Below are 27,862 nucleotides of genomic sequence, written 5' to 3'. Positions count from 1 at the left end.
ATAAAATTCGTACTTAACTTATGTAAACCGATAAAAGCGTAAACCGCTACCGTAGTACGACATAACAGTGCGTGCCTAGTAAGTAGCATTCAACATAGCTTTGTTTGGCAGTTGGCTTTGCTGTCAAACGGAAAATGGCAGCGACGAGTGTTGTCGTTCTCGACAGAGGCAACAATACAACTTGTACCGTAAATCTTTTCGGTAAGTTTAATTGATTAAATTTCTATTTCTAAATTCTTACCAGTCTTGTTATGTGACCTTAAAATTGATCTTTATTATCCTTTCAGAAAAAACCGCATAACCTGTAAAAGTTTTTTTGTTTATTTTCGAAGTAATGCGCGGAACTTTTAAATTGTTATTCTGAAAGTTTTAATATGCATACGGCGGCAAACATATAATCAATTTACTGGGCAATTAATTTGAAGTATTTAATATTGTTGCATGATTTTTGAGGTCGTGTTAAGTATAATAGGAGGTAACTAGTTTTTTTTTTCAATGAATAGACTAAGAAGTTGTCTGCGGCGATATGACCTTGGCTATTGGATTGTAGGAAGTAAACTGTATACTTGCTTCTAAATTGTAAGTGGTTATTTGATGTACTCACAAAAAATGATCATAAGCTGTCTAGCAACATTAATAAATAATTAGGAAGTGATTTGTATTATCACTCCAACAGAAATTATTAAACTCATGATTAACTATATTATTCTCAATGTTCTTTTATAATATAGCAAATTTTGATGTAATTTCTGAACAACATGGTGTTAATAACAAGTTTATTAATATTAACAATTTCTTAATACCAGTGCTTAAAATATAATTTAAGTCTGTAAATTGTAAACAGGGCAATTTTTGATATTGATTGTATTTGCTTTGTATCAATTTTAATATGATTAATTTATTTTTCAAAGTGATTTAATTTATAGTATTCAACTAATTCATTAGAAATAGATTGAAACTGAAAATATCTATATTACTAAAATAATTTTGAACAAACTAAATACAGTACCTTCATAAAGATAAAAAAAAGTTCTTTATAATATAAAGTAATATATAATAATAAACAGGTGTACTTTGAACAGACATGCACTATATAATAAAAATATATATCCTAATATATATATAAATAAATAAATAAATAAAATATAAGCCCTTATATGTTTGTTACAGGTGCAACAGTAGTATCATGGCGTGTTAACAATCAAGAACAATTATTTGTAAGGTAAGAAAATTTAATTGTGCCCTAATAACTATAAAAATTTTACCTAGCTGCATATGTACTAGACTGTATATATTTTATACAAATTTATTTAACTTCACAAGCGGCTTAAATCTTGTGACATAATTTTAAACCAATTCTGTTGAACTAAGTAAGGTAAATTTTAATGCAAAAACACTTCATGTTTGCTTGAATAAACTTAAACACAACTAAGTTTTATTTTCATATTGTATTATTTTTACGTCATATTTATATAATGGCTCATTTTTTACGAATTTTCAATCTTCCTTTATCATAACAAATACTTGGATTTTATTTTGATAATTTTTCAGAAATTGGCCATATTTTCGTTTGGCAATTTGATATATGTATTTCTACATATTAATAATTTTATTTTTATCAATTACATTATTACTTTTCTTTTTTTTGCAAGTTTCGTGTATTGTTGATATAAAACTTGAATGAAAATACAGCTAGGTTTAATGAAGTACACTACTTGATCAGTTTTTGTTTTTATTATATTTTATTCAGCATTATATTTTTCTAACTTTATATCATAATGAAGCGTTTTTTTACGAGTTGCTTTTTTTGTATTTTAAAGAAATTACGTTAAATTACATCAAATTATCTATTGTACTGTTCGATTCCCAAACAAAATAACATCAAATGAACTGCATTTTTGCTTCAATACATTTTGAACCTCATCATAAACACTAGAATTTGAATGATTTTGCGAACGTTATGACAATTTTCAGTTTTTTTTTTTCATAATTTATTGGTGTTAATTTCCTTTGTACCAAAATTCTTACGGTAATTAGCATAAATGTAAGCGCTCAGGCGGTAAATTTGCCAATGTAGTAGTCATTTAATCAAAGTATATAAATAATTGTAAACCTACTATATCAATGATTCAATCTGTAATGAACATTGAAATGGCAATATAAGTCATGCATATATTTAGCGTTCTCTTCGGGGTAAAGATATTAAATTATACATATTATCCTCGTACTTAAGTCGTTATTAACCTGTCTTATTAATGTTCGATCTTTAACAAGATTCTATTATTTTATAATGGTGAAAATATGTATAATAATTGTAAATATTAAAGCATATATCATTATACATTGGTCTTAATAGTTGATTGCGTGACCTTTTCGATGTATAAAATTAACATCCCATCAATAATAATCCGCGGAGGAAATGAGATGCACTGAGCAGTAATCACCCACGCCTCGTCATCTCGACGTTTCGTTCTTTGCATGACTTTCCTTCTACAAACTGAGACTTGACGTACTTATTTTCCCATTAGCATTGTTTCAATTTCAAGTCTTAATTGATTCCTGATTTTGATTTAACGGTTTATATTCTAAATCTTAACTAATATTATGAATGCGAAATTGAGTTTGTTGATTTGTTACGCTTTTATGTCTAACTACTCAACCGATCACGAAATTTTCTAGACACGTCATGAAAAGAACAAAAAAGGACATTACTGATATAATATAGACATATCACTAATATACATCACTATATATAACTTTGTTAATTCTTGTTACTTCGATTACCCGATTCAGGGCTAGTAATTTTTTTTTGTAGAAAATTGTATAAAGTTTTTTTAACCACTACCCAGAATAAAAAACGAAATATTTGCAATTGTGTAATTCAAAAAAATTGTTGAGTAACGTCTGTTAGCTAAAGGTTAATATAAAACTAACGACTTTATAGATGACTATTATATCTTGGAAATGAAATGATCGCCTCCAGGCCACTTTAAATTAACAAAAATATAAGTGCATACGTAAATTGTTAAAAAAAAACTACCAACAATGACAATTTCGCTGTGTTTCTTTCGTCGGTTATTCTCAGGTCTGAGCTATTCCTATTCAAACTGATGATAGCTTTCACGATCAATAAGCAACTTTAATGTTTCTGTTCTGATTGTTTCTTTTACAGTAAGTACGTTTAATTTTAACTCGGTAACTCTTATTTCTTCAATATTTGATTAAATTATATAACTTTATACAGATATTTTTAATCGTAATTTAACATATCAGTTCAAATTGTGACATTTAATCGGAACATACGAATATCTCAAGTTATTATTCTAAATTAAGTTTATTACAATTCTTATAATTAAATATCACGCAAACTTATGTTCTTTTAGTTTCCGATATCCGAATATCGGAATATTATTAGTGGGATTTTATTATATTATTCTATAATATATATTTTTTAATTAAGTGGGAAATGTAAAAAAAACAAGTACTCGTAAAATAGTTACCTCAACGTAGGAAATTTAGTTTTTATTGTTCAATAGCAAAATAACCTTTTCTTATAAATATAATTTAAAGTGTTCGAGTATTTAAACAAAGGCCTTATAACAATTTCAAATGAATATAATGTTTAAGATTCTCTGAGCTCGAGTTGAACAAATGAGATCAAAAAAACCGACCGTGAATATATCCGTGTAGGAACAAGCGCTTCCGCTAATGAGGCGGCGTCGATTAGTGAATTCGGGCCTCCTGGCGGACCAGCGTGTTACCGAGGGCTTAGCCATTTGAATAATGAACTACTGTTCATCCGTTATTCTTTGTGACGTGCTCGAAGGAACTGGGCTAAACTGAGGGCGAGTCGATGAGGATAATAGAAGTGTTTGGCAATATGAAAGGAATTTTTGAGAATTGAACATTCTTTAGTCTTACATTGTGTTACAATAATTTAAAATATAACCGCGCAGTACAGAATTACATAACGGTCTATTAGTTCTATTGATACTCTTGGTGTGCTTTTAAAGTAATGTTTTTGATTAATTTACACCTAAACAAATGATTATTTTAAATATCTCTCTATTTAAGGTATATATATATTTTGCTAATATATTATTCAACGTGCTGTTGTAAAGAGAAAATGAATGTTGACAATTTAATATAATTTAGACCATTCATCTTTTTTTATATACGCCTACAATATGTTCGGAATAATTTCGATTTTCACCGTAGGGTTGCGAAATGTAAACGAATTTAGTATATATATAGGTATGTATGTATGTATGTATATATATGTATACTACAATTAACTATATACATCTGTCGTAGTTGTTATAATATTGACTAAATTTCTACGATACTTCAATATATCTTGGAACAAAATATTCGCTAATTACGGATAAAATGAAATGCTTGTCGGATGAAATTCTGCCATATGTATTCCATACAACCAGCCTTGGATCAGGGCGGTAGAATAATCACAAAACCTCCAAGAAGAGATTAGGTTGTAGACCGGGTGGGATATTTACAAGGAGTACTGTAAACCTTTTATTACTAGATCCCTAAACAAACAATAGCTAAACAGAGTTGACAGCCCTGGTACATCGTTATAATTTATATTTGATGAGTAGATTTTAATCATCTAATTTGCAAATAAACCATGTGTTCGCGTAAACTGGAAGCCAGCTATTGCACGGTCGTTTTACTTCGAATGTCAAACTAATTACAGAAGCTATTATAATTTATGATACGCCTGGATTGGCGTAGTTATTAGTGAGATATTATACTTTAATATTATTTTTTATGGTATAATACGATTAAAATTTTATAACTTAAATGTCTCAGTGACACCTGAAAGTTTTTAATGTTTTAACTGGAACAGAATATATCTAACTATAAGATTTTTTGCGAGTTTTCGAGTTCGTTTTTTTTGCGGTTATATTCTAGGAAAGTATGTTAAATTCTGTTAGTGTAGTCCTCTGATTTCATAAATAAGGTAACGAACTTTGTATACGGCAATTCATTATGTTTGTATAAATCAAACGTTTTGCATATCTTGAGAGAACTTTGTTAAGCTTTTGAAAGGGCTGCTGATTCTATTTATTTGTTTGGGGCGATCTGCTAAGGGGTTACAAGCGTCTATAAGTGATACGGTTCATATAGGAAGAGTTATACAAGCAACTTCGTAAACTTGGTATATTATTATGAAATAATATAATAGTATATTATGTTTTTGTAAATGAACCTGATTTCGCGATATTTCAAATAACCGAAAACTTGCGCTAAGAGGCTGTACAAGTTTAAAAGAGACTATTTATATTAACTATTTACAGTGTAGTATTTATATGTTTCTCTTCAAATAATATAAATCAATCAGTCTATTCGCTTTATTCTGAATTGCTTGGTTAGATGAATTTTGACGCGATATTCTTCATAATATATTACGAACAATTTCGGAAAACGTATCACGTGATCAGTGTATTACATTCCTATTTAACTTATATTACATTAGCAAAACTGGTGTACAATAATGTAGTCATTAATTGTTAATTTAGGGCGTTACCTAACTAAGCTCACATTGACTTAAGTAGGTACTAAGACTTGCTTAAGTGCGACTATCTGTAAAAATACGGTAATATTTTTTTTTACAAATAGTCGAGCAGTAGTTATTTATTCATTGTCATGGCATTTTCATGTCCTGTTCATAAAAATTGCGATTTACGTTTTGCGGTTTTGACTGATCTTTTTGGATATACTACACTACAATAGTTTATTTTCTATAAACTCATATGAAATGTAGGTAACAAACAGACAGTAGTTTACGCTATATGTAATAAATGTTAATTTTTATTATATTGTTGTTGTAGCATATAGTAAAATCAAATGACCTTTATACAGCGCGGCAGAGGTTTACTAACAATTTAGAAAAATCTAAGCTTTACTAGACATTATTATGATAAGGAGCATGGCATGGCAAAGACATCCATAGAATACAATGGGTAAACGTATGCCTGAACATTATTTATGAACTAACTCAATTCTTATTCCGTCGCCGATCTAAGAAGCTAAAACTTGACGTGACTTATTCCTGTCAATTGATTGCTTAGTAAATCATGTGGCTTTTAATAGTAATTTATTTTTTAATGTTTTGAAACTTGATTCTATGTTTTGACGATTAAACGGTACATCGGTTGGTTTCAGCCTCATTACACACAGTAAATGATACAAAACATTGCATAATATAATTAATGGTGGAAATGAAACACTACTGAGTTTTTCGCCGGTTCTTCTCGGATGAATCTATGTACTTTCCGAACCAGTATGTAAAGGTGCTTTTATAAGCCTATTTGAATAAAGAATATTTTGATATTGGTGCACTTCATTTGTTGAGAGTTGTAAGTTGAGTGAAAAATCAATTGTGATTTGGATATATCTGAGATGTGTATTCGTCGATTACAGAGCCACTAGAGACTAAAGCCTTGCGAATTTTGTGGTTTTGTTACGGAGATGCCTTCCACAGATATTATATACAGAACTCCAAAGATTATGCATTTGTTGTCTTTGTCTAGTCCATATAATACTGACGCGTTTTTACTCATCTTCTTTAAATAAAAATACGTTATAGAAATTTATTGCGTATCAAATTACGATTTGTTTTTTTTTCGGTTCAATGTTATTGTATATTGTTGGTGATTGAAAATAAAGTGTCACCTAGCGTTATTTGATTGCAATTAATTCTGAATCAATTTGTAGTCACGTATTGTGCGCTGCGCGGGTGTGCGGGTGCAATTTGGCGCGTCGACAAAAACGCGTCTCGGCCGCGAGTGGCTCTAACAAACGACTGCCGCTAATGATTCTATGCGATCCTAGGGTTGGACTCTACTATAGCAAACTCCATTATTTTGTGTCTTTTTTTATTTCCTCATTTCTGAATTCGTTTCATGTATTTACAAAGTACAGAATTATTAACTTAAATATCGACTTGTTTCCTCAAGTAAATTAGTTTATATTTTGTAGAACTACTTTATTATTGAATGGCCAATTTGATTTTATTTTTACTGTGAATTGAAATGTATATAATATTATGCACGTCAACTTGTGAATTACTTAGATTTTGAATATCAACAAGTTAAAGATGTGATGACAAATTTAATTTGAATTGTGTAAACCCTTATTGCAGATTAAAATGGTGCGAAGCGAGAAATTTATATAGTATAAGAATTGAAGTAAATACTTAAAGAGGAACGATTACATTAAAATATCTAACAAGTTGTTGGGAGAGGTAGAATTAATTATAATTGTTCGTTAATCTGTTTATTATTTAATATTGTCAATATTCATTCAAAGTATCATCACTACAGATATCGTAACTATATAAGTCTTACTATAATGCAACCGATTGGTTTTGTTGTGATTATGTTTTGAAGGTTTTGCAGTTAATTATATTTATGCATTAAAAGTAAATTAAAGTAGATATTATGCCAGTTATCTTCTAACACATAACAAGCAGTAATATTCCCACTATTACCGAAAGTAAATTCTACTGAAACGATTCGATAAGATATTCGATAGTAACTTTTTTACTGACTAATACCGTAAAGTAAAAGCTTTGGCTTTTCTTACTTTCACTTAACTATATATGTATATTAATTTAAAAATGTATTTTTATATTAGTTTATTATTAGATTATTGTGATACTATAAATACTAAAGTAATCTCGGTGTCTGTTTTCCCATCACGACTAAGCTACTTAATCGATCGTAATACAATTTGACATAGAATTAGTCCTAGACCTGCCATGTATATAGGGGATTTACGAGAAAATACGGGGTAGTTACAAAAATAATTTTTATCAGCATATAGGACGCTTCTGTATGAAGCAATGAAGAAATAATTCGATTATCGTTATTTCATACATCCAAATAACATACCTTTTTAAATCGGTTCGACAATTAAACTAGACTTATTAAATATGTTAACATACTGACTACATATTCACACATATATTTATATGAGTGTAAATATGTAGTATATATACTATTTATTAAAATTTGTCTATTATTAACATTATTATTAGCCATTAAATAATAATTCAATCTCATAGAATATTTTAACAAAAACTTTAGTAAGTAATAAATTCGTAATTAACATTTATTCATATATAAATGATTAAAGTTATATATTCTAAGAAATATTTTTTCATTTGTAATGTATGTGTACTTGATAAAATATATATTAAGATTTTTAATCATAAAAAACCCAAGATATGATTCAGATACGTTTTATGAATTATAATGTTCAAATTATTTACGTAATTAGAAACGTTAATTATGTACATAATTATGATCTTAAAATACGCTCCCACCACAGTTACGTGAGCAATAAACTGTATAATTAAATCTCTTTAATGATTTAGTATCTTTAACTCGGAACACATCACCGAAGTATTTTTAATATTGACGTCTAAGACAATGAGATTATACAAAATAACATTTTGATAAATTATTTTTCTTCGTCTTGTTTTCAAAACATTAAAAGCATTTTTATAAAATGAAGTGCTGGGATTATTTTGTAGTGAGGAAATTTATACTGTCATATAATGCAGAAAATAGACGGTTATCTGATGTATTTTCACAATTAGTAACCCATTGCATCCAATCTTGCATAAATAGGCATTTCGAGTGTGGCAGATAATCTACACACACTCGAAATGATCGATTACTTTTTACATGTTTTTTTATATACACATTTTCAAATTTGATTGATAAAATACCCTTAATTTAACTGATACGATTAAGATTATTATCATAAATCAATTTCTGTCGAACATCTATAGTTATCATCTTAAATTTTATTAAACATAATATTTTTGAGTGATTTTTAACAAGCGGCATCATAAATACACAAAGATATAGGTATACTTAGAATTTCCAAGTCTTATGATCAATTGTTGAGGAGTGAGAAATCTGAAACAATTGATTTTACATAAATGTAAAGGAAACTTGTTAAAGTTAAATAACTATGACTCAAATTATTAATATATCTTGACTTATACGAATGCAATCAATTTTTTTTTTTTTTATATATGTACCATTCGCTCAAGCTTTAATAAACACGTGGCTTATGACGCGAGGAACGACGTAATGGTTCTTTTAAGTTTTTTTATCCTGCCCGATAAAATAGGTTTCTGGGATTATTAGTTATATGTATTATAACTAATAATTATATTATTAAACTATAAAATAGAGTTCATATATTAAAATGTACTCCCAAGTTGAACTCAAAAAATGTTGTTGTAAATTTATAATAAATAAACTGTTTTATAAGATAACTCGATTTAGACGTTTCTTGTTTCATTATGAATTAAATTACCCAGAAGCTAGTGTACGTCGACGAGAACTCGTATCATTGGCAAAAACTGAGCCGCTTTCCGTTTTAATATTAAACATAGTTTCTGTGCTTTTTGTGGCGAGGGACGTGACGCGCCGCTTGACCCTTTTATGGCCGGGATTTCGGCAGCGTGAAATGACTCAGAGGAATCTAATGGATAGATTCGATATGCTTAAGAATTGTTAATCTCAGCCAACGTTACCCCATAAGTAGATTCAGCGCGAATAAAGTGTATTAATATATCGGTTATTTTATATTATTGTTTAAAGTAAAGGATCGATACGAATAATATTTCGGTTTTGTATTAAGTGGTATATATTACCACAACACCATAATGTACAATCTAAAGAAATACTAGTCAAATTCAGTATTCTAATGAGTCACGTTAAAACCAGAGCTTCGCTAATCCAGTGCAAACAAACAATTTATTACTACAGCGTGGTTATAGCGGGTAGCTTCGCCCCTACCACATCTTGTTTTTGTGGTCGCGTCTGCAGCCCCGAGTCGCCGCCACTTTCTAACTACCCTCCCTCTCCCCATCCCCCTTCGATGACAAATGGTCCACCCCGCTAATGCCCAGATAATTTTATGCGGCGATGCAGGCCGAGATGACCGTGTGATTACCATCGATCGACGCGCGTCAATGGGTCCAAGCTTCACATTATGCGCCACTTCACGGATCAGTGGTCGCTGAAACGGGTTTATCGCGTCATTAGATGGGAAATTATTTCTATCATAGTCTCCGTATTTGGTTCTAATATCGTTTTAATCTGTTTTAATAATTTTCACTGTTTCTTTGCGTTCCTTAGGCTTTATATATATATTATTGTAGGATTTGTAAGTTTTTTGCTACACTTATATGATATTTTCTCTAAGATAGTTTTATAGGTACATGCAATAGATGTCATATTTCAAAAACTGAATAGCGGTTCAGCTTAAAATAAGACAACAAAATGAATGAAAGAATCAGCAGCCAAAGCATTGCAATAGGTAACTAACGAAAAGAACAAGATTGAAGCCGGGAATGCCTGTCACCGCCGACCTCAGTCACACACCAATGCCTCTGAATAGCCACCCGTCGTATCAGCTTCCACGTGGTCTCGATTTTACTCACGGAGTAATACTGCCAATGATTCTCATTTCCGACCATTAACAAATTAATAATACCCTAGTTGGTCATTGTGGCTAATTTTCTATTCCAAAAATTCAAAATCTTGTCTAGTGCTTTACAATTAAGAGAATGCGCGTGAACATCTCCGCTATCAACTATTATAAGTATTCCTCGGAACTAGTTTGACGTGTATTTTCTTGCTATGATTAATTATGTCTTACTGTGAAGCACATTTAAATTACAAATTGAGCAATTAATATTGCAGAAAAATTAGAGGTTCTTATAAATTTGTTTGTATCCCACGGCGAGTAATAAGCCGAGATGCTGTTGGAACAAAGTTTTTTTAAAGGTAACCGCGTTAAAAAAACGCATAAGCATAAGGAATGCCAGCATCATTGCGACCTCTGCGTCACACGCCACTGCTCTTGAATAGACCTCATATCTCCTTCCACTTGACTTCAAGTCAACGCGGTTCGTAAAGCGGCGTGAATATCGGGAACATCTTTATTTATCTTTAAACATGCGATTCAACTTTTTAATTTAACACGATATATGTTTTTTTTATTATATACAAGTATAATTTCATTCAGATAATTAACTAATTATTACAACAATACGCTTTATCTAAAGCATACGAGTGATATCCATTGCGTGAAGTGAGAATCGAAAAGATTAATATTATAATAAATTATATTTGAGGTTGTTATATAATATGAAGAATTATTGCAATAAATAAGATCTGTGAACAGAGTCGTTCATATTAACGAGATAATAAGGCGCGGCATGTCTTCATATAAAATAAATTAACATTTTAATAATACCTATTATAAAATTTAATTAAATTAAACTTTTCTTGTTAAAGCAAATGATAATATAGTTACACGGTTTAAAGACTCGGAAACGCTGTAACCTTAATCTTAACTAATGATTTGAGCACATGTTACGCGGTTGTTGCTGTGCTCTCTTTGTCTATTGTGTAATGAGTTCCTACTGTTATCATAAGCAGAAAGTGTCGATGCTCTGTCGTACACGTGCTCACCGTCAATGTCAATGTCCAGCACATGTTGCTCTTTTTGTCCCTTCGGATGACACCCAAGGCATCGATTGTTCCACACGATAGACAGAAGACAGCTGCTATGAAATATTAGACGCGCCGATCCTACTTAACGGGCCAATTTGTGCTTTAGTAATCCTCCCACTTATAAAATCGTTTCTTGATTCGTTAATTCCTGATTTAATACTATATTCTAGTAGTCATTTGGATACTATTTACGGGTAAGAGTTATTGCCGTCTATGAATATGATTTATAGTATGATACGTTGAGTTAAATAATTTATTCGACCTTTGACGTCTTCAAAATGTATTCGTGTTGAAGATTAATGAATTTAAAGAATTATTAATTTTCCTCCTTGGTTTTCATTTACCTTATAAGATATCCGCTGAAAATTAAATTAAATCGTTGTAACGATTTTTTTAACCAAATATAGATATTGTTTCTACGTCTGTTAATGTATAAATTTTCTTGCCTTATTATCATCCTACGCTTAGATTGCGTGGTGATTATAATTTTCGTCAGTTCGTGATAGCTAGCTCATTTTGTTTGGGCGTGTAATTATGTAGGTACGTTACGTCTGACGATGCCGTCGATTTGATCATACGATTGTCGACTTTGCTGTTCTTAAGATACTCGATTTAATCGCAGGAAGTTATATTTGATCATAGTTAAGTAAGGAACACGCGATTGAATTCTCTAAGTTTTGAATGACATCACCAAAATTTGTTTCGTCCGGCCTTACATGGTTGCATGTAGTATGATCTATTGATTCATTACTTAGGAACAGCTGACATCGGTACGCTGATACTACTGATGAAACTAAAATATAAGGATTGGATTTATTTTTATGACGCTAAATGTTTTTGAAGTCTAAACATATTTTTATAGATTTAATCTGCGTTATGGAAAATGTAACTAAAATTTGTTATATAAATAAAAAGTTACATAGAACACAATTTTGAAACCGTATCGGAAGTATTAATGTCGCTTATCAATTTATTAATATTTATTTATAATCACAGAATAAGATATATTTATAAACATACAAAATTTCCCGAAACACGTCCCCGAGGTTCGTAATCGGCTTATCAGGCGGTGTTAAATCGACCCGGGGTGAAAATTAATCGCCTGTCCGGAGCATCTGCGGACTGTGGTCCACCACTGACCCCTGTCGGCGACTACCTAGATGTTTGTCTCTGTCCGCTCCTATCTTTTCTCTATTTATTATCACTGCTGTTTGTTTAGCAGTTCTCGGAGTAACATTACAAGACTGCAAAAGTATTAATGTTTTTTGTACGACTGTAATTATACAGTAGCTAGCAAACTTTTGTTTTCTTTTTAATATTTACAATAATTATCATATTTTGTTGCAGCACATGTTAATATAGTAGTTTAGTAATATATACTTACATTTTATATTATATGAGTATTATTAATATATGTGTAATATCCGTCTCTTGTCAGGTTAAATCCCAACTGAGGTGGTAGTTATAAAAGCTCTTTTGAGCTACGTAGAGATTGTAGAGCTGATTTTTTTTCTTTTAAATAAAATATACACGTATATTATAAAATTGTACATGTGTGTTATATAGAATAGGTACTTAATGATTCTCTGAGCTAGTTTTACGATTAACGTGGCTTTTAATAAGCCACGAATTATAATGAAATGATTTGTATGATTAATGTTATCTTTTATCATTTTCATCGTTTATTTAGACAAATCAAATATAATTTATTAAAGTAAGCTCTTAAAGGCACTTCTGTACCACTCAGTACTACCGGTCCGGAATGTAGAAACTCAGTAGTTACTCCCAGTAAACAATTATATCAATTTACTCATTATAATAAAATCGTTGTACTGTAAAGCTAGATAGAGTTCTTTTTTCTTTTTGATCGCTGAGTATGTATTTTTTTATCAACGTTTTTATTGTTTCAATTGAGTCTTTCCTTGAAATTTTACTCATACAATATTTTATTGATATGTATGTGCAGATAATTATGTACATAATAAATAGTATGTAGATTTAAGATGTTTGATTAGGCACAAGTATTACAAAATCCGTGTACGTAGTGTCTCGAGCACGTACGACTTGCGGCCTACGCCTGTTCCTGATAAATTTATAATACTTTCAACGGCCGTGGTACCACGAAGGTTACCTATGATATAATATCGGCCTATGTTTCATTTCCTATACTCATAATTCATTTGTAAAACCGGTTTGAAAATAATGCAGGTCATTGTTTATGTTAATTGTGTATGTTGAAAATGTTTTTAGTCTTTCGACTATCCTAGATGACTTCGTAATTGCAGCAGTATCTCGTGCTCGTACAATTGATAGCCAAAGCCACTCCTCATGTTTAAGAAGGGGTCATGTTTATTACTCCGTTATAGTGCACTATTTCGGGGTTGTTATTTACCTATATGTGTCAGAATTACATAAGACACATACAGGATAACTCAACAATGTTTGCCTTTACTGTCAAACAAGCATGAACTATAAGCAAAAATAGAGCACATAAAAAATAAATCACTTGATCCAACGTCTTTTGATGATTCCATAATTTTTATATTAAACACGCTTATGGCATGACTTCTATCGCTCAAGTGTCTTATCATTTTTATATTTATGATATTTATAAAATTAAAAAGATTATAGTATGCGCTTTAATGTTGTTTTCTTAAGTACTTGTTAGTCTCAAAGTCGTTATAGTAATTGTATACAAAGACACTGAAATTATAGTTTAATTGTATCTCACTCCAGCTCCACCCAGTAGTATCGAGTGTCGCATCACTTATGCGACCTTTTTTGTTTGTTTCTGCACAGTAGCACCAACCTTTATCAACTAGTTTTTTTTTTTTAATAAACCTGTTTATTCCCTCCTCTTAATATGTCAAAGTAACACGTTTCAAGTCATTAACTCGGGAATACTTCAAATAGGTTTTACTGTATTTTTTACAGTTTTGACTTACGAGGTAACAAGAATGTTCAAATAATTAGATTATTAAGTAGATATTGTTTAAAAAAACTAATTCACGAGACAAATGAATATGATGCATTGTTATTAATCCTTTATTTTCCGTCTTAATAGTTTAACCTTTTTACAGCAAATTAGCCACACTCTTTATATAATTTAATATGATGCTTATATTTATTTTTCGCGCCTTCTATGCAATGTCCATCCTAAACATAACCTTTTAACTCTGTTTAACAAACATCTTCTAATAGTAGTGCGCTAAAAAAGACATTGCAATTTTTTTTAAACAGAACACTAAGTATAAATTGGTACTAAATGTTGTGAATAGAAAATAGTGGATAAGAGCTACGAATAAAAATTATCACAACAGATATTTAATTATTGTTGTTATCGCGCAGTTGCGTCCCCATACAATATACCTATTAACAGATGCATTACCTATAGAATTATACATAACGTAAATCATTTTGTTTCATATAATGTATGTGACTCCATTTGATTTTTCACTGTCATCTGTGGTGTGTGTGTGTGATCAATCCTTTACGAACCCGATCTTTTATTTTCTAATATGCATATGTAAGTAAGGTTGACAAAACGCCGATCTTGTCGTAAACAAACTTTAGTGTGTGATTATTTTCTAGCTACATGTCCCCATTTTCCATGTGTCCAATAAAGGTCTACATATTTTTTTTTATGTAAATTATGTATCTCGCTGCACACGCCAGTACGACTGCCAGTCGGTATCGTCATATTTCAGCCAATTTACACTAAACCATAATGCATTATCCATCTAAACCTCAGCTAAACATCACTCACTCGTTTAATTGTTGGGTAACTTTGTATGAATTTAACGAAGAAGGTTGTATATCATAGTTCTTGAATAAAATAGATGCACAAATAAATCTTCAGGTTTTTTTAAACTGCCAACAATAATATATGATAAAATTTCATATGACTATAATGGGTGGTAAGCGGCACAAATGCGATATGCACTTGAACGCTTTTTTCTTAAACAATTTGGCTACGCCTCATTACCTGGAAGGCGAATTTGAGACTAATTGAAGTCAATGATTTTTTGAGAGACTCATTCTACTACGTCGCTATATTGTACCATTATTCAAGACAGAGCGGTTATATGTAGGTATCTTAGCTATTGTCTTCTTTGTTATATAAATCTGTGAAACAAAATATTTTAAAATCAGCACAGTTTTTATTAATACTGTCAATGTAATCAATATCTGGTAATTATTAGTTTATAATCTGGAGTCATTGTAAACTTTAAACGGACCTTTTTTTCGGATGTTATAATTTAAATGGTAAGTTCATTTATAAATTGAAAAGATTAAGACGATTGACAATATTCTGTGAAATTACAATGTTTCTATTTAAATGTTACTATCGCGGCCTTGATAATCCAGCGATATAAAATACTTAACAAAATATAAATAAAACGAAGTAATTTTCTGCATATATTATTTATAATTATTATGTTATCGTTTTTTTTAGTCATCACTACACTGTTACAAGAAATTTCTTGTAGATAAGACTTTTAGTCAATTTACAACAAATTTTGTATAATTTTTCAAGTAGGTATATTTCCAATATCGATACATAATAGAATCGATAAAGATTAATTATATTATTATTATTTGTTACTTATCAAACATATAAAAAACGGTTATTAAAAACACAATTTAATCTTGTCTTTACATATCAAATTTATAATTATTTTCTACACGCGTTTTGTCTTTACTAAATCATGCATAGTATCGTGTAGACTCTTAAGTCTCCATTGTAAGGTGTAATATTTTAGGGCATTTTAGTCTGAATATCTTATACTATTTTTTTTTTTACAAGAGATATAACTATAAAATATATTTCGTTTATAACAATAGTAAAATATATTAATATTAATTGAAATATAAAAAATATTTATATCTCAAAACTTTATTAAAAATTTTTTTTACGGATATTGAAGGCGCTTCTTATTATAGATTTGACATGTAAAACTGATATTAAGGTGCGGCCAACGGGCTTAAAAGATAAGGGTGGAAGATTTCTGTACAAGTCTTCATGAATAAAATTAAGAAGGCTTAATAATTATATATCTCTACCTAAAACCAATATTTAGCTTCACTAGATCCATAGTTATTAGACAAAAATGTAAGCCGTATTTTTGTTTACCTGAATAACTTACATTTTTCTTATTAATGTCAATAAAATTTAGATTTCGCATATGAAACAAAAATATATTGAATGCTTAAATAAAATATTGACCTTTTATAAACTTTTACAATTGCTTTAAATCAGACTAAAGTTATTATTTCAATTGAAGATGTCAACTAAAATAATTGTATATTTTTTATCAAGTACTTTATATCTGTAACGTTATTTTTTTGTTATACAAGTATATATTTATTATATTTCTTATTTTTAATTATTATGCTTATGTTTAATTTATATTTTCAATAATTACACTGTGTAATATGATAATGCATGGTGAGACTACCTGTAATTTTTTTTTTTATTTTGGACGTGATATTGTATCTACTGTTGGTTGTTCTAATGAAAATAAAATATTATATTAATGGTTTTACATTTTAAGTTGTTAAATTGGACATATTTTTATTGAATAAATGACTTTGCTATAAAAGGCTTTTTGTCTGACAATGTGTGTACTGTAATCTATATCATAAAATCTGATTTGATAGTATTTTTTCGTTAGATAATCCCTTTATGCACACGATCGAGGTAGTCATAAACGGTTTATATGAAATAGGCATGTACTACATTTCACAGTGCAAATTTAATTCGAGTAAATACCGCGAGACATCACTACTTATATGATAAAATTGTAACTTTTTTATTTTCCAATACGTATCTGAAAGGTGCAAATTTTGATCTCATTAACCGCTGCTTATTCAAATAGGTGTACTTGTTTTCGTAATTACTATGATAACTTAATTCTAGTATTTATATCCGAAACCGCTTAATAAAACTTGTAAGTAATTGTCTCTGCAATTTTATTAAAGTTTACTTTTTTTACTGTTTTATAACTTCCCGCCCGGTCCGACGCGAATAGATACTCGCGTTCTGTTTTAATAAATGCCACTCGTGAGCATATCGGAGTCCGCTCATTTTACCTATTCTTTATAATTGCATTAAAAGCTTATCTTTGAACAGCTTACCTGATCGCTCTTGACCATTAAGTTTTATTTGGTAGCTAACGACAAATGTCAAAGCTTCGTGAGATTTTTATAGCAGTTTAAAATAAATACTAACATTTTTTAATTTAAAAATCTTAACCTCATTGGTTATTGGGGGTCAATTAGGAAATTCAAATCAGATATAAAAACTCAGCGGAATAGATTTCCGCCTCTATTTTTGATGTTGGTTTAAATTTATGATAACCAGCCTCAGGTCGCTGGGTATTACATTAAAGCCCACCATTTTTTTCCAACACAAATCATCACCTACCTAGTCCTTTCGTGCGAGTTACTATTAGCTGCCGAACTATGTTGCATAAGGGTTAAGTATCTAAACGCTTCTGAACATCTCATGAGAACGGATACTTAACAACAATGTTGAGAAGCAATAAACGGCTCGTATTGGATTAGTTCATGAAAGCGTGCAACAATGGGATGAAAGCGCTGACATTGTTCGCGGTGCTCGGTTCTTGTACCATGTTTATAGCTCAGCGCACGGGCTGATTAACCAGTCTTAGAACTGATAAGCGCTATCTAGAAGTTATAAACACTTACACAGTTTACATATTGGTTTATTCGAAGATATTTTCATAATAACATTGATCCCATGTCATTTTGTAAGACGTACGACTTCAACTATATATTTTTACTATTAAGTCATCGTTATTTTTGGTTATATATACACCATAAGTGTGTATATGTTTGTTTTGCACTCGATTGATATTAGTTTTATGTCGGTTTGATATTTTGCAAGTTTCATTAATAATTTATTTATTTTATATAATATTCGGTTCACGATAGAATAATTTGATATAAACGAGCTGATCTGATGATCGATGGATACTTTTACCAGTAAATAACTCGATTTTGGATTCATTTGTCTTGTTTAACATGTTCCACGTTTTACTTGAGAAAAGCTTATTTCGTGGTTGTTTTTTTAAATATATATTTTTTTAACAAATTATTTCTTATTCAAAAAAGGTAAAAGATCATGGTAGTTGGTAGAAAAATATTAAATTATAATCAATATTTATGACATATTTATTAATTAGAATTTAACTAAAAATATCTTAGTATATAAGTAATTAGTTAATATACGAGTGGCGTACGATGTTTATTCTATATATTCTGGATATTATTCTTGGAATTGAAGGTTTAATTAATACTTTAAACACTTTATAGCGATGATTACAGTAAGAAATCGATCGGCATAGCTACATTTTCTATAGCCATTGTTTCCAAGGGAGACGGACTGAGGACGGAACGAGTTTGTGTGGTGGTAAAAACTTGGCCGTTGCCGAAGCGGGAATGTATCAGCCGACCGCCGCTCATGAAGGAATTTCATCCGGAATCTCTAATTAAAACTTTATCTAGTCCCACCTATTTTCTGGAATTTCAATAGCGTTGAAAAAGTTCCAACAGTAGGTACCTGCGACCCACTACTCATTGTACGTTGAAAGTGGGATCACTATAATCTTAAACTACGTAAATGGATTAGGGCAGAATTAAAAAAAAAAACTTTGACTTTAAACAGTTTAAGTGCAAATTTTATAAGGTAAATAAGTTTCGAGTTGAGATCCACATGACAAAACTGTTGGTTACAGTAATTACTACCGCTGAGTAATTTATATTATTATTATGGTGGTCGGTATTTGATTATTTTTTATTAACAGTCCTCGCTAATGACTTAGTCGTCCATAGTTAACGATTGTAGACGGACAGAATATTAATTAGTTATGTAAGCATTATAGTTGATTAATAAAATTAATTGTTCAACCGCGAATAATATGTTTATTTAGTAGTAGAGCACCTGCTAGCGATTCTTTGACCTTTGTGTGCAAATTACTTACAGATACGTCGAATAAAAAACAAACATCTATGTTTTACAAAGTCACTTTTATGTGTGTCGTTTATAATTAAATTGATAATTGAAATATGATTTTCCTATAATTGAGAATCGCGATGCATTGGACGTGAGAACTTGTTTGAGAGACGTAGGCGATATTGATTTATTTATCAGCGATATAAGTACACGACTACGTTTCGCAACATTGTCATCGCTGTTATCTCAACTGCAAATATAACTCAGAGAATAAAATCATCACAAAACCAATACATATTATTCAATGACTCATTCGAAAATTAGTTTTAAGTAATGATTAAAAGACGCCGTAGTACTGTGATGATACTCGATATAAAAAATTACAACATCGTCTGTAGCCGCAAATACAATCGTCTCTTAATTAAAAGGCATGCGGCATGTAATGGTGTAAAAATTCGCAAGATTATCCCGCAATGAGAATACGTTCGTTTCGTCCACTGTGACATCTGCCGGTGAACCGAGGTATCCGTCCAGTCGCGTCACAAACTCCGAAATGCTAAAAATGGCATAAATAATTTATACGCGGCTTGCTCGGCTCCGTTTTTGTCGCGATGCCGACCTGACCACTGATGCATTTATAATATAAGGGTGCTTTTTGCAACGTCCCCCGGCCGCGTTGGAATGCAACCGCTAAAATTGATCTTGTTCAAAACGTGAGTTGGAAGGTAATGCTGGTGCTGTCTCCGCACGTCAGGTTAAACTGTTGCCGTTCACATCGCATTATCTTCGTCTTTACACGACGATACTCGAATATCTGTATGCATTTCTCGCCGGCTCTCCGCTATTAAGTGTAATAACTTGTATAGAATCAACTGAGATGACGGGGATCAAATCGATCCTTTTTTAAATTCAATATGCTGCACTAGTTAATTGGCTCATTGGCATCATTTGTATTAATATTTTATACAATGTATATAAAATAATAAACCTTTATAGAGTTCTTTAATAATAAAGTCGTTGCCATAAAAAAAAAAAATCCTTTTTAGAAGCTTTTACGGCTGCGATCGAGTGGGAGAGAGATTATTCATATTTTAATATCGTTAAGTTTCTAATAATACGAGTATTATAAGCAAATGCCGTTAAGAAATATCGATAAGGGAATAATGAAACAACTCTGTCGAAGCCCTGGAAAAAAGTTGTCGAAAGTTAACATTTTTCTCGTCTTCGTACTGATGATAACGCTTTGTATGTACATCAGAAAATTTCAACTAAAATGTTTTCTCAGACGAAACTTTGTACTGGTATGCCAGCAATCTTCTTTGAACATTTCGAAATGCGCGAATTCGAGCTACTCGTTCTGTAAAGTTTTCCCGCTCGTGAATCGAAATTTAAAAAAATATATAAATATGTTTTTATTGTTTCAGTAAACAGGCTGTGTTCGACGGGAAGAGAGCGATACGAGGAGGAATACCGTTTGTATTTCGTAAGTGTTATCTGTTTTTATCTAAAGTTTAATTGTTGTTACAGTTAATATATCAATGTGTATTGGTTACTCGTATACATTTTCTGTAACTTAATGCAAAGGTCTTATATATCAAATGATGTGTTTAACAACTGATTAAAGTGGTCCATTTAAAATGTTTATATCATGAAAAATTAAATGTTTTCTCGTTCAAATGCGTATTAAAATAATTATTTCATGACTCTTATTATACATAAAGGAATTCATAATCTAAAACAGGGCTTCAATAATTAAGACAAATAATACATAGTACTGTAATGGCAAGTAAATATTTAACTCCTCAGCAAATGCATCAGGCTACAGTATTGTCGGTTCGGTAGAATCGACAGAATTCTATTGATATAAATTAGACGCGAATTAAGCATTCGGAAACGTATTCGTGTAGATTCGAGCTCGCGATATGTGGTTACGATTCACACGTTCTATCTACGGGTCTATTTAGGGCCTTATATACATAGCCGGTATATAAAACAGTAATTGAATATTCCTCACAAGGTGTTCCTTACAAACAAATAATTCATAGAAACGAGAAAATAATCGATTCTTGTACTTCCGTTGCGATGCCCTTATCTCATGTTATTTAGTTTAAGTACAGCGCTGCATACCAAACGTAATACAGCTAACAAACTGAAACTGCGTTTATTAATATGGTATGTTTATTGTTTGCCAGTTCTCAGATGTCGAAAAAACTTAAGCTTCTGTATCCAAATATTAGCATAATACAGTGTTACAGCAACATACTTATTATGGTCATGGAGCGGGTTTTAGTCGTACGAGTGTCTTCTACTAAAAGGCGTGCTTCGAGTATCGGTCCACATAAATATAGCGGTTTTTTTAACCAAGTTGTCGCAATTTTGGAATGTTTACCAACTTGAAAGTTGAGTTGTTGATTTTCGTTTAACGTCACTACTAATTTATTGCCTGATTAATATGGTGTTTTCATAAAGTTCGATAAAACTGTGAAGTTCCTGTAAAGGCTTCTACAACCGCGCGCTGTTTTTTTTCTAATTCTAAAAGAATTTTTTCACCATTCCGAATCACTAGTTAAAAATCATTTTAATAATGAATACCGACCAATAGTTATATATTTAATATATTGTAAACACGGCTTACTGTAAGGCCTTAACGGGTAAATGGAAAGAACTGGTTCGATTATTATTTTTTGCTTTTCAGTGCTGTAGGTACTGATAAAAGTATTTTTATAGGTTTACTTAACAAATAATTTTTTACACATTATCTCGAAATTAATCGAGATAAATGGTGCCTGTATTTAACGTTATGTAGAGAGTAGAAATTATATAGCCATACTAATCTTATAGAGTTAAAAGTTAGTTAGCCAACTACTATCAAGATCCTGGACTACAAATTTTGTTATCGTTATTATATGAGTGATGGTGCATTTTCCACAGCTCAATTCGGACAATGGGCGTTCGGTCCTCAGCACGGGTTCGCGCGGGTGGCGCGCTGGCACGTGGAGAAGATGCCGGAGCGGCTGCCCAGCGGCGACGTCGAGGCGGTCTTCAGTCTCATGGACGATGACTTTACGCGCTCCATGTGGCACTTCCAGTGAGCAACTAGTTACAACTTTTTTTTAATTATAAAATAGGCAAAATGTGTGTTTTTATAGGAATTTTTGGCAATTAGTATTCTTAGCTATTGACTAAAACGTGAAATATAATATTATATTTTTATAAAATCGATGATAATTTCGTTCTGTATTATTAAATTGAATACTAATGTGTAAAGTATTTTCGCCTAACAAAGAAGGACTTCAGCGTCGAAGTACTTTATTATTTATTATTTTACAGGTTCAGACTGACATATCGACTCATCCTTCGAGAAAAGGAGCTGCACTTTAATATCGGTGTCTACAATCCCAGTAAGGAGTTAACTTTTAGCTGCCAGTTACTGCTCCACACCTACTTCAAAGTGCCAGACGTGCGCCGCTGCCAAATTACTGGCATGCACGGCTGCATGTTCATTGACAAGGTGAGTTAGAGAAATAATCTTCCATTTCATTTATTTGTAAGGTGATTTTGGCCAAGGATCTATAATAAAGCAGCAGGACATATTTAGTGCACAAGTGCCTCCAACACAGGTGCGCCCTCTATTCCCTTACTCTCATAATCCGATGGGAGAGCAAATACGACACGACCGGACAGAGTTAAGGCACGGGATTGGTCCGTTTTTACGTGCTTTCCAAGGCACGGAAGTGTACACGCTTCTATCTTCCAGATTCTGGACTGTGACTGAATTTTTCGAAAGAAAAACCCAATACTTTTCATCAGTTCATTTGGCCAAAGAGGCAGTCGACTATTCAATAAATGAATAAATAATAATATTAATCCATAAAATAATCGGCTTAAATTATAATGAGGTATTAAATTATTCAGAGAAAATGACTATTAAAAATGTTTTTGAAATCATGTTTCCTTGTTTTGTCATAATGATCTAAATGTCCACAGACACGAGAGGGTGCGGTGTACCAGGAGACGCGTGAGGTCGTGACAATCAACGAGTGGACGGACAGGATCTACCAGAACACCATGCAGGAGCACATCATCACCAACGTCGTCAGCGGACGCAAGATGAGGATACAGAAGTACAATTTCCCCGACACTGGTGAGATATAAACCCTACAGTCTATTTAGACCACAACAGGAGTAAGGACTTATTAATAATTTATACATTCAATTGACGCGATATCATTGGTCGAAATTTAGAATCTGTCTGGTCATCATTATGAAATTAAAACTTTGTAAGTAAAATTAAAGTGGTTATATATAGTCTTATTTACTTTACTTATGTGTAATGTTGTATTATAAATAATTATATATTATTAAAAAACTGTAACATTATATGGGAGACCTAGCATATAGCTTGGAATAATTTGTTTATCTTTTGTCATTCTTCGATTGGAATAGGGTATATTATGACTCATGATGTTCACTTTTTGTGAGCTTACATATCTCATCATCTCATTCTTGGGGCAATTTTAGGTTTAATTTTGGAAGCCTATATAATATGTTCTCCAAAAACTTTAGACCTATAATTTTTCACACAGGCTATAGAGAACGACACATTAAACTTGAGTTTACATAACATAATAAATTTATATTTTGACTAAGCGTTAAGTATGTAAAATATCGTTTTACAACTTTTAGAAATGCTAAGTTAGAATAGTTTACAGTGTAGTGTGGTCAGAGAGCTCTAAGTTGTCTTCCGTTGCAGTGATCTGGAACCCGTGGGCGGAGTTCGCGAAGGAGATCCCGGACTTCGGCGACGACGAGTTCCCCAACATGGTGTGCGTGGAGGCCGGCCGCGTGGCCGCGCCCATCGTGCTGCTGCCCGGGACCGCCTTCGAGGCCAGCCAGATCCTGCAGGTCGCTATTCGTTAACATCTTATCCCATTCATTTATGGCAGTCGATATAAAACTGCATGAAAAACTACGGGCAAGACTTATCGATGGCCGTATAGCCTGTCCATGAAATACTTTTAATTGTGGGTTTGTTCCCCGCATCTATACGGGGGATTACACAGTTACCTTAGCGTATTTTCGGACAGATTTCTGTTTAATGTTAAACCTATAAATTATGATAATGATCTTGTAGATTAGACAGACCAGATTTTTTTTGTCAAAAATTCTTTATAGGTTTGGCGATTAGTACTAAATTGTGCAAACAGAATCTCGATATGAATGCATATAAAACAAGTATCTTTTTGTTTTTTATGACAATTTTAAATATATTTATTATAATTATTCCTACAAGAAGCTTTTTAAAAAATATTTTCTTATATTTACTAATATAGATAACAGACAAAGTCTGAATTGTAAAAGAGAGCTTGTTCTTTTCAAAAAATGTACAATCGAACAATTGACAATCACAGTGGATCAGATACATACCTGTTTCAACATTTCGACCTAACGATCTGAAAATAATATCAATTGTGTATCCTGTCACAACTACACCTAGCATTAGTCTAACGTTTAGCTTAAAAAGAAATAAGGTCTTAAAATGGTATTTAAATTCTTGTTTTCTATATTAAATTGATCGGTTATATAATGATTGTATCAAAATTTGTATTTATTTCAGGTGATGTAAGACGTGTTACGCGCATGCCATCCAGCCGTCCAGTGAGCGAGGTCAATTTACGAATATTCTAATGTTATGACAATATTGTTGATTCCAAGAAACATCGTTCCTTTTGTATTGTGTAAAATATTTTGCAATTTTAATTACAAAACGTATTTACTTTTAAGACAGTTTTAAAACTATATTCTCTCAATAACAACATAAAATTGGATGGAAATTGGATTCTGATATATTATTTTAATTTTGTTAACTTTTGATTCATTATAAAGTGATTTTAAACTACAATTAACAGTGTTTAATAATCTGCTTCCAATTTCACCTTAAACGGTTGCATAATTGAGGTAAAATTAAAGTAAGTATATAAATAAGATTAAAGGTTAATGAGAAACGTGATTAGGTATCAGTGTATCTCCTATTCCTATTCAACATTTTACATCGAAATATGATAAATATATATGTAATTGAGTTTTATGTATTCATCATTTGAATGTGTCAGGTATTTGTATTATATGTTATGGTAGACTTTCAATTCAATATCTGGGTACTCTCGCGGTTACAATTCTTCATAAAGTCAACAATAATTACACAATATTTTATTGACTTTTTTTTACAACTAAAATTAATTCTTTTGATTCGCGGTTTTAAACGTTTTTAGATTGTGTTCGTTTCTCCTGCATTTCTCATTTTGCTTTGTATCATTCTCTCTTATTTATGATGCATATTAATTTTTTTTATTAAGTTATGCAGAATTTCGTATGACTTAAATAATCTTAAACAAAATGGCTTATAAAAAGATAACATGCGATAGGAGATTGATACATAGACAATATGAGATTTTTTTTAGAATTCAAAGTATTCAATGTCTAGACAGAGCACGACCTACCATCAGGGAGTCATTTGCTTCCTCTGTGTTATGATAATAAAAAAATATATAGTAATTAACATTTGGCAAAAATGTTACACTAGTGTAATTTTTTTATCTAATTAGTAACATAATCAAGTTGAATGCGTTACACAGTCTATAAATTAGACTTAATACTAATACCACAAACACATACACATGAATTGGTGTGAACGTGATCTTCAAATTACACTTTGAAAAGGTATTCGTGAAACTTTTTTTCTAAAACATTCCAGTCCATTTAATTTACTTTATGTATAATTTTAGATTCAAAAATAATCCTAACGTAACTTACAGTCATAATTCATTATCTGAAAAAATCAAGTTAATCTTATCCTTTATGATAATGTTGCTGTCTAAAGAATCTCGCTTCCTTCTTCGAATCGTCTTTCAAACTTGCTTCCTTCTTGTCTTACTGTTGTTTGGGTTTTTTATGTAATAATTTTGTTAAAATTGAATACCTACTTGTTACTTGTTTTTTTATCTGTTTAAAATTATTAGAAGCATTGATTAGTCAGGTAAAATCACACTTATTACACAATACGTTAAGACATATTGAAAAAAACAATTATTATACAAACAATGATAATATAATGTCCAATCTACTCAGAACAAAAAATACTCAAGACAATATTTTGTTTAGTAACTTATTTTTATAAATGTTAGCTGTTAATGCGATGCTTTTATAATTTATAAATGATAGTTACGTTTTAGAACAATTGTCTCACTCTGCTTTATCTATTTTTGTAATGTAATTATTGAAAAAGCCTTGCCACTTTTTTTGAGAAAATTGATGTTAAATTTTTAACGTACATACAGCCACGTAGTTTGTACAAAATGACAATCTTTTTGAGAACCCTATTTTGTATTTTTTTTGGATATGTTTTGGAGGCTTTTAAAGTATACGACAAATAATATAAGAATATGTACTTAGATGTAATGAGTTCCTTGTTTTTTTTAAGACTTAATGCAATTTTTTGGTGCCTACTCGGACGAGTATATCAAATGTCATCTGTTTCTTGTACTCGTTAAGTATTATTTCGATGCTTTCTTTTTAACTGGTATTTTGGTGATTCTAAAATGTATTATAACTTGTAAGAAATAACATCATGTAATCGATAATTAATCGAACGAATATTTTAGGTACATTGAATTTTTATTCTTCTCGTAAAAATTGAGAATATTCAATATATTAATAATGGTGATTTTTAAACATCGAAATTTAGCGACAAAGTGTACTTCCATAGGTGCAATAAAGTGAAGTAATTAGAAAATGTGATTGTTTTAATTTTATAAATCCTCTAAAATCAATTGCAACAACAAGTTGTGGGGCAGTGTAAGCAGCCTTGCACTAACTCAATCACCATCCAAGTCACTTGGTTCAATATTAGATATTGAGGCACAATCCGTATTATTTAGATTTTTATCCGTTTCAAGAATATTTATTTTCCTACATTTCAAATAATTCCAAATGAATGTAGAGTCAGTTATCCGAGGGTAAACCGAGCAGTGTGGAAAACGGAATCGAGCGTTCTAGCTTCTGCGTTAGTCTCGTTATGTTCGTTCACAGAGACGACTATCTAATACACGTGGTCCACTGTCACCTGATCGGAAAAGTTGCTCTACTTTTTTGTTTTGAACTACCTTTATTGGTTAATGGATTAATGAATATATCATTCTTCAGAAAGTTGTAGAGTCATCGATAATTTTACATTTGGTAAAATCAAAAGCAGGTTCGAAAAAAAGCGGACTTCCATATCCACATTTGAAATGCTGAATTGGCTTTTCTCAGATAAAAA

General features: G+C 31.1%; 1 protein-coding gene across 1 annotated transcript; it reads left to right on the top strand.

Moving 5' to 3' along the window:
• The first annotated feature begins 86 nt into the window (after window positions 1-86).
• LOC113393766 (uncharacterized) lies at window positions 87-27,337 on the top strand. The gene is made up of 8 exons (XM_026630811.2): window positions 87-201; window positions 1,171-1,222; window positions 20,970-21,028; window positions 22,477-22,633; window positions 22,876-23,056; window positions 23,533-23,689; window positions 24,299-24,450; window positions 25,163-27,337. The coding sequence occupies exons 1-8, from the start codon at window positions 135-137 to the stop codon at window positions 25,169-25,171; spliced, it is 834 nt and encodes a 277-aa protein (XP_026486596.1). The 5' UTR covers window positions 87-134; the 3' UTR covers window positions 25,172-27,337.
• Window positions 27,338-27,862: the final 525 nt, after the last annotated feature.

Source organism: Vanessa tameamea, chromosome 2 (assembly GCF_037043105.1).
Source record: "Vanessa tameamea isolate UH-Manoa-2023 chromosome 2, ilVanTame1 primary haplotype, whole genome shotgun sequence".
Classification (NCBI taxonomy): Eukaryota; Metazoa; Arthropoda; class Insecta; order Lepidoptera; family Nymphalidae; genus Vanessa; species Vanessa tameamea.
This window is presented reverse-complemented; position numbering and strand designations above follow the sequence as displayed.

Bases quoted from the DNA above. Each gene is read 5' to 3' on its own strand.
- LOC113393766 (XM_026630811.2), top strand. From the start codon at position 135: ATGGCAGCGACGAGTGTTGTCGTTCTCGACAGAGGCAACAATACAACT. The intron at 22,634-22,875 runs GTGAGCAACTAG...ATTATTTTACAG, and splicing joins CGCTCCATGTGGCACTTCCA to GTTCAGACTGACATATCGAC. The intron at 23,057-23,532 runs GTGAGTTAGAGA...AAATGTCCACAG, and splicing joins GCTGCATGTTCATTGACAAG to ACACGAGAGGGTGCGGTGTA.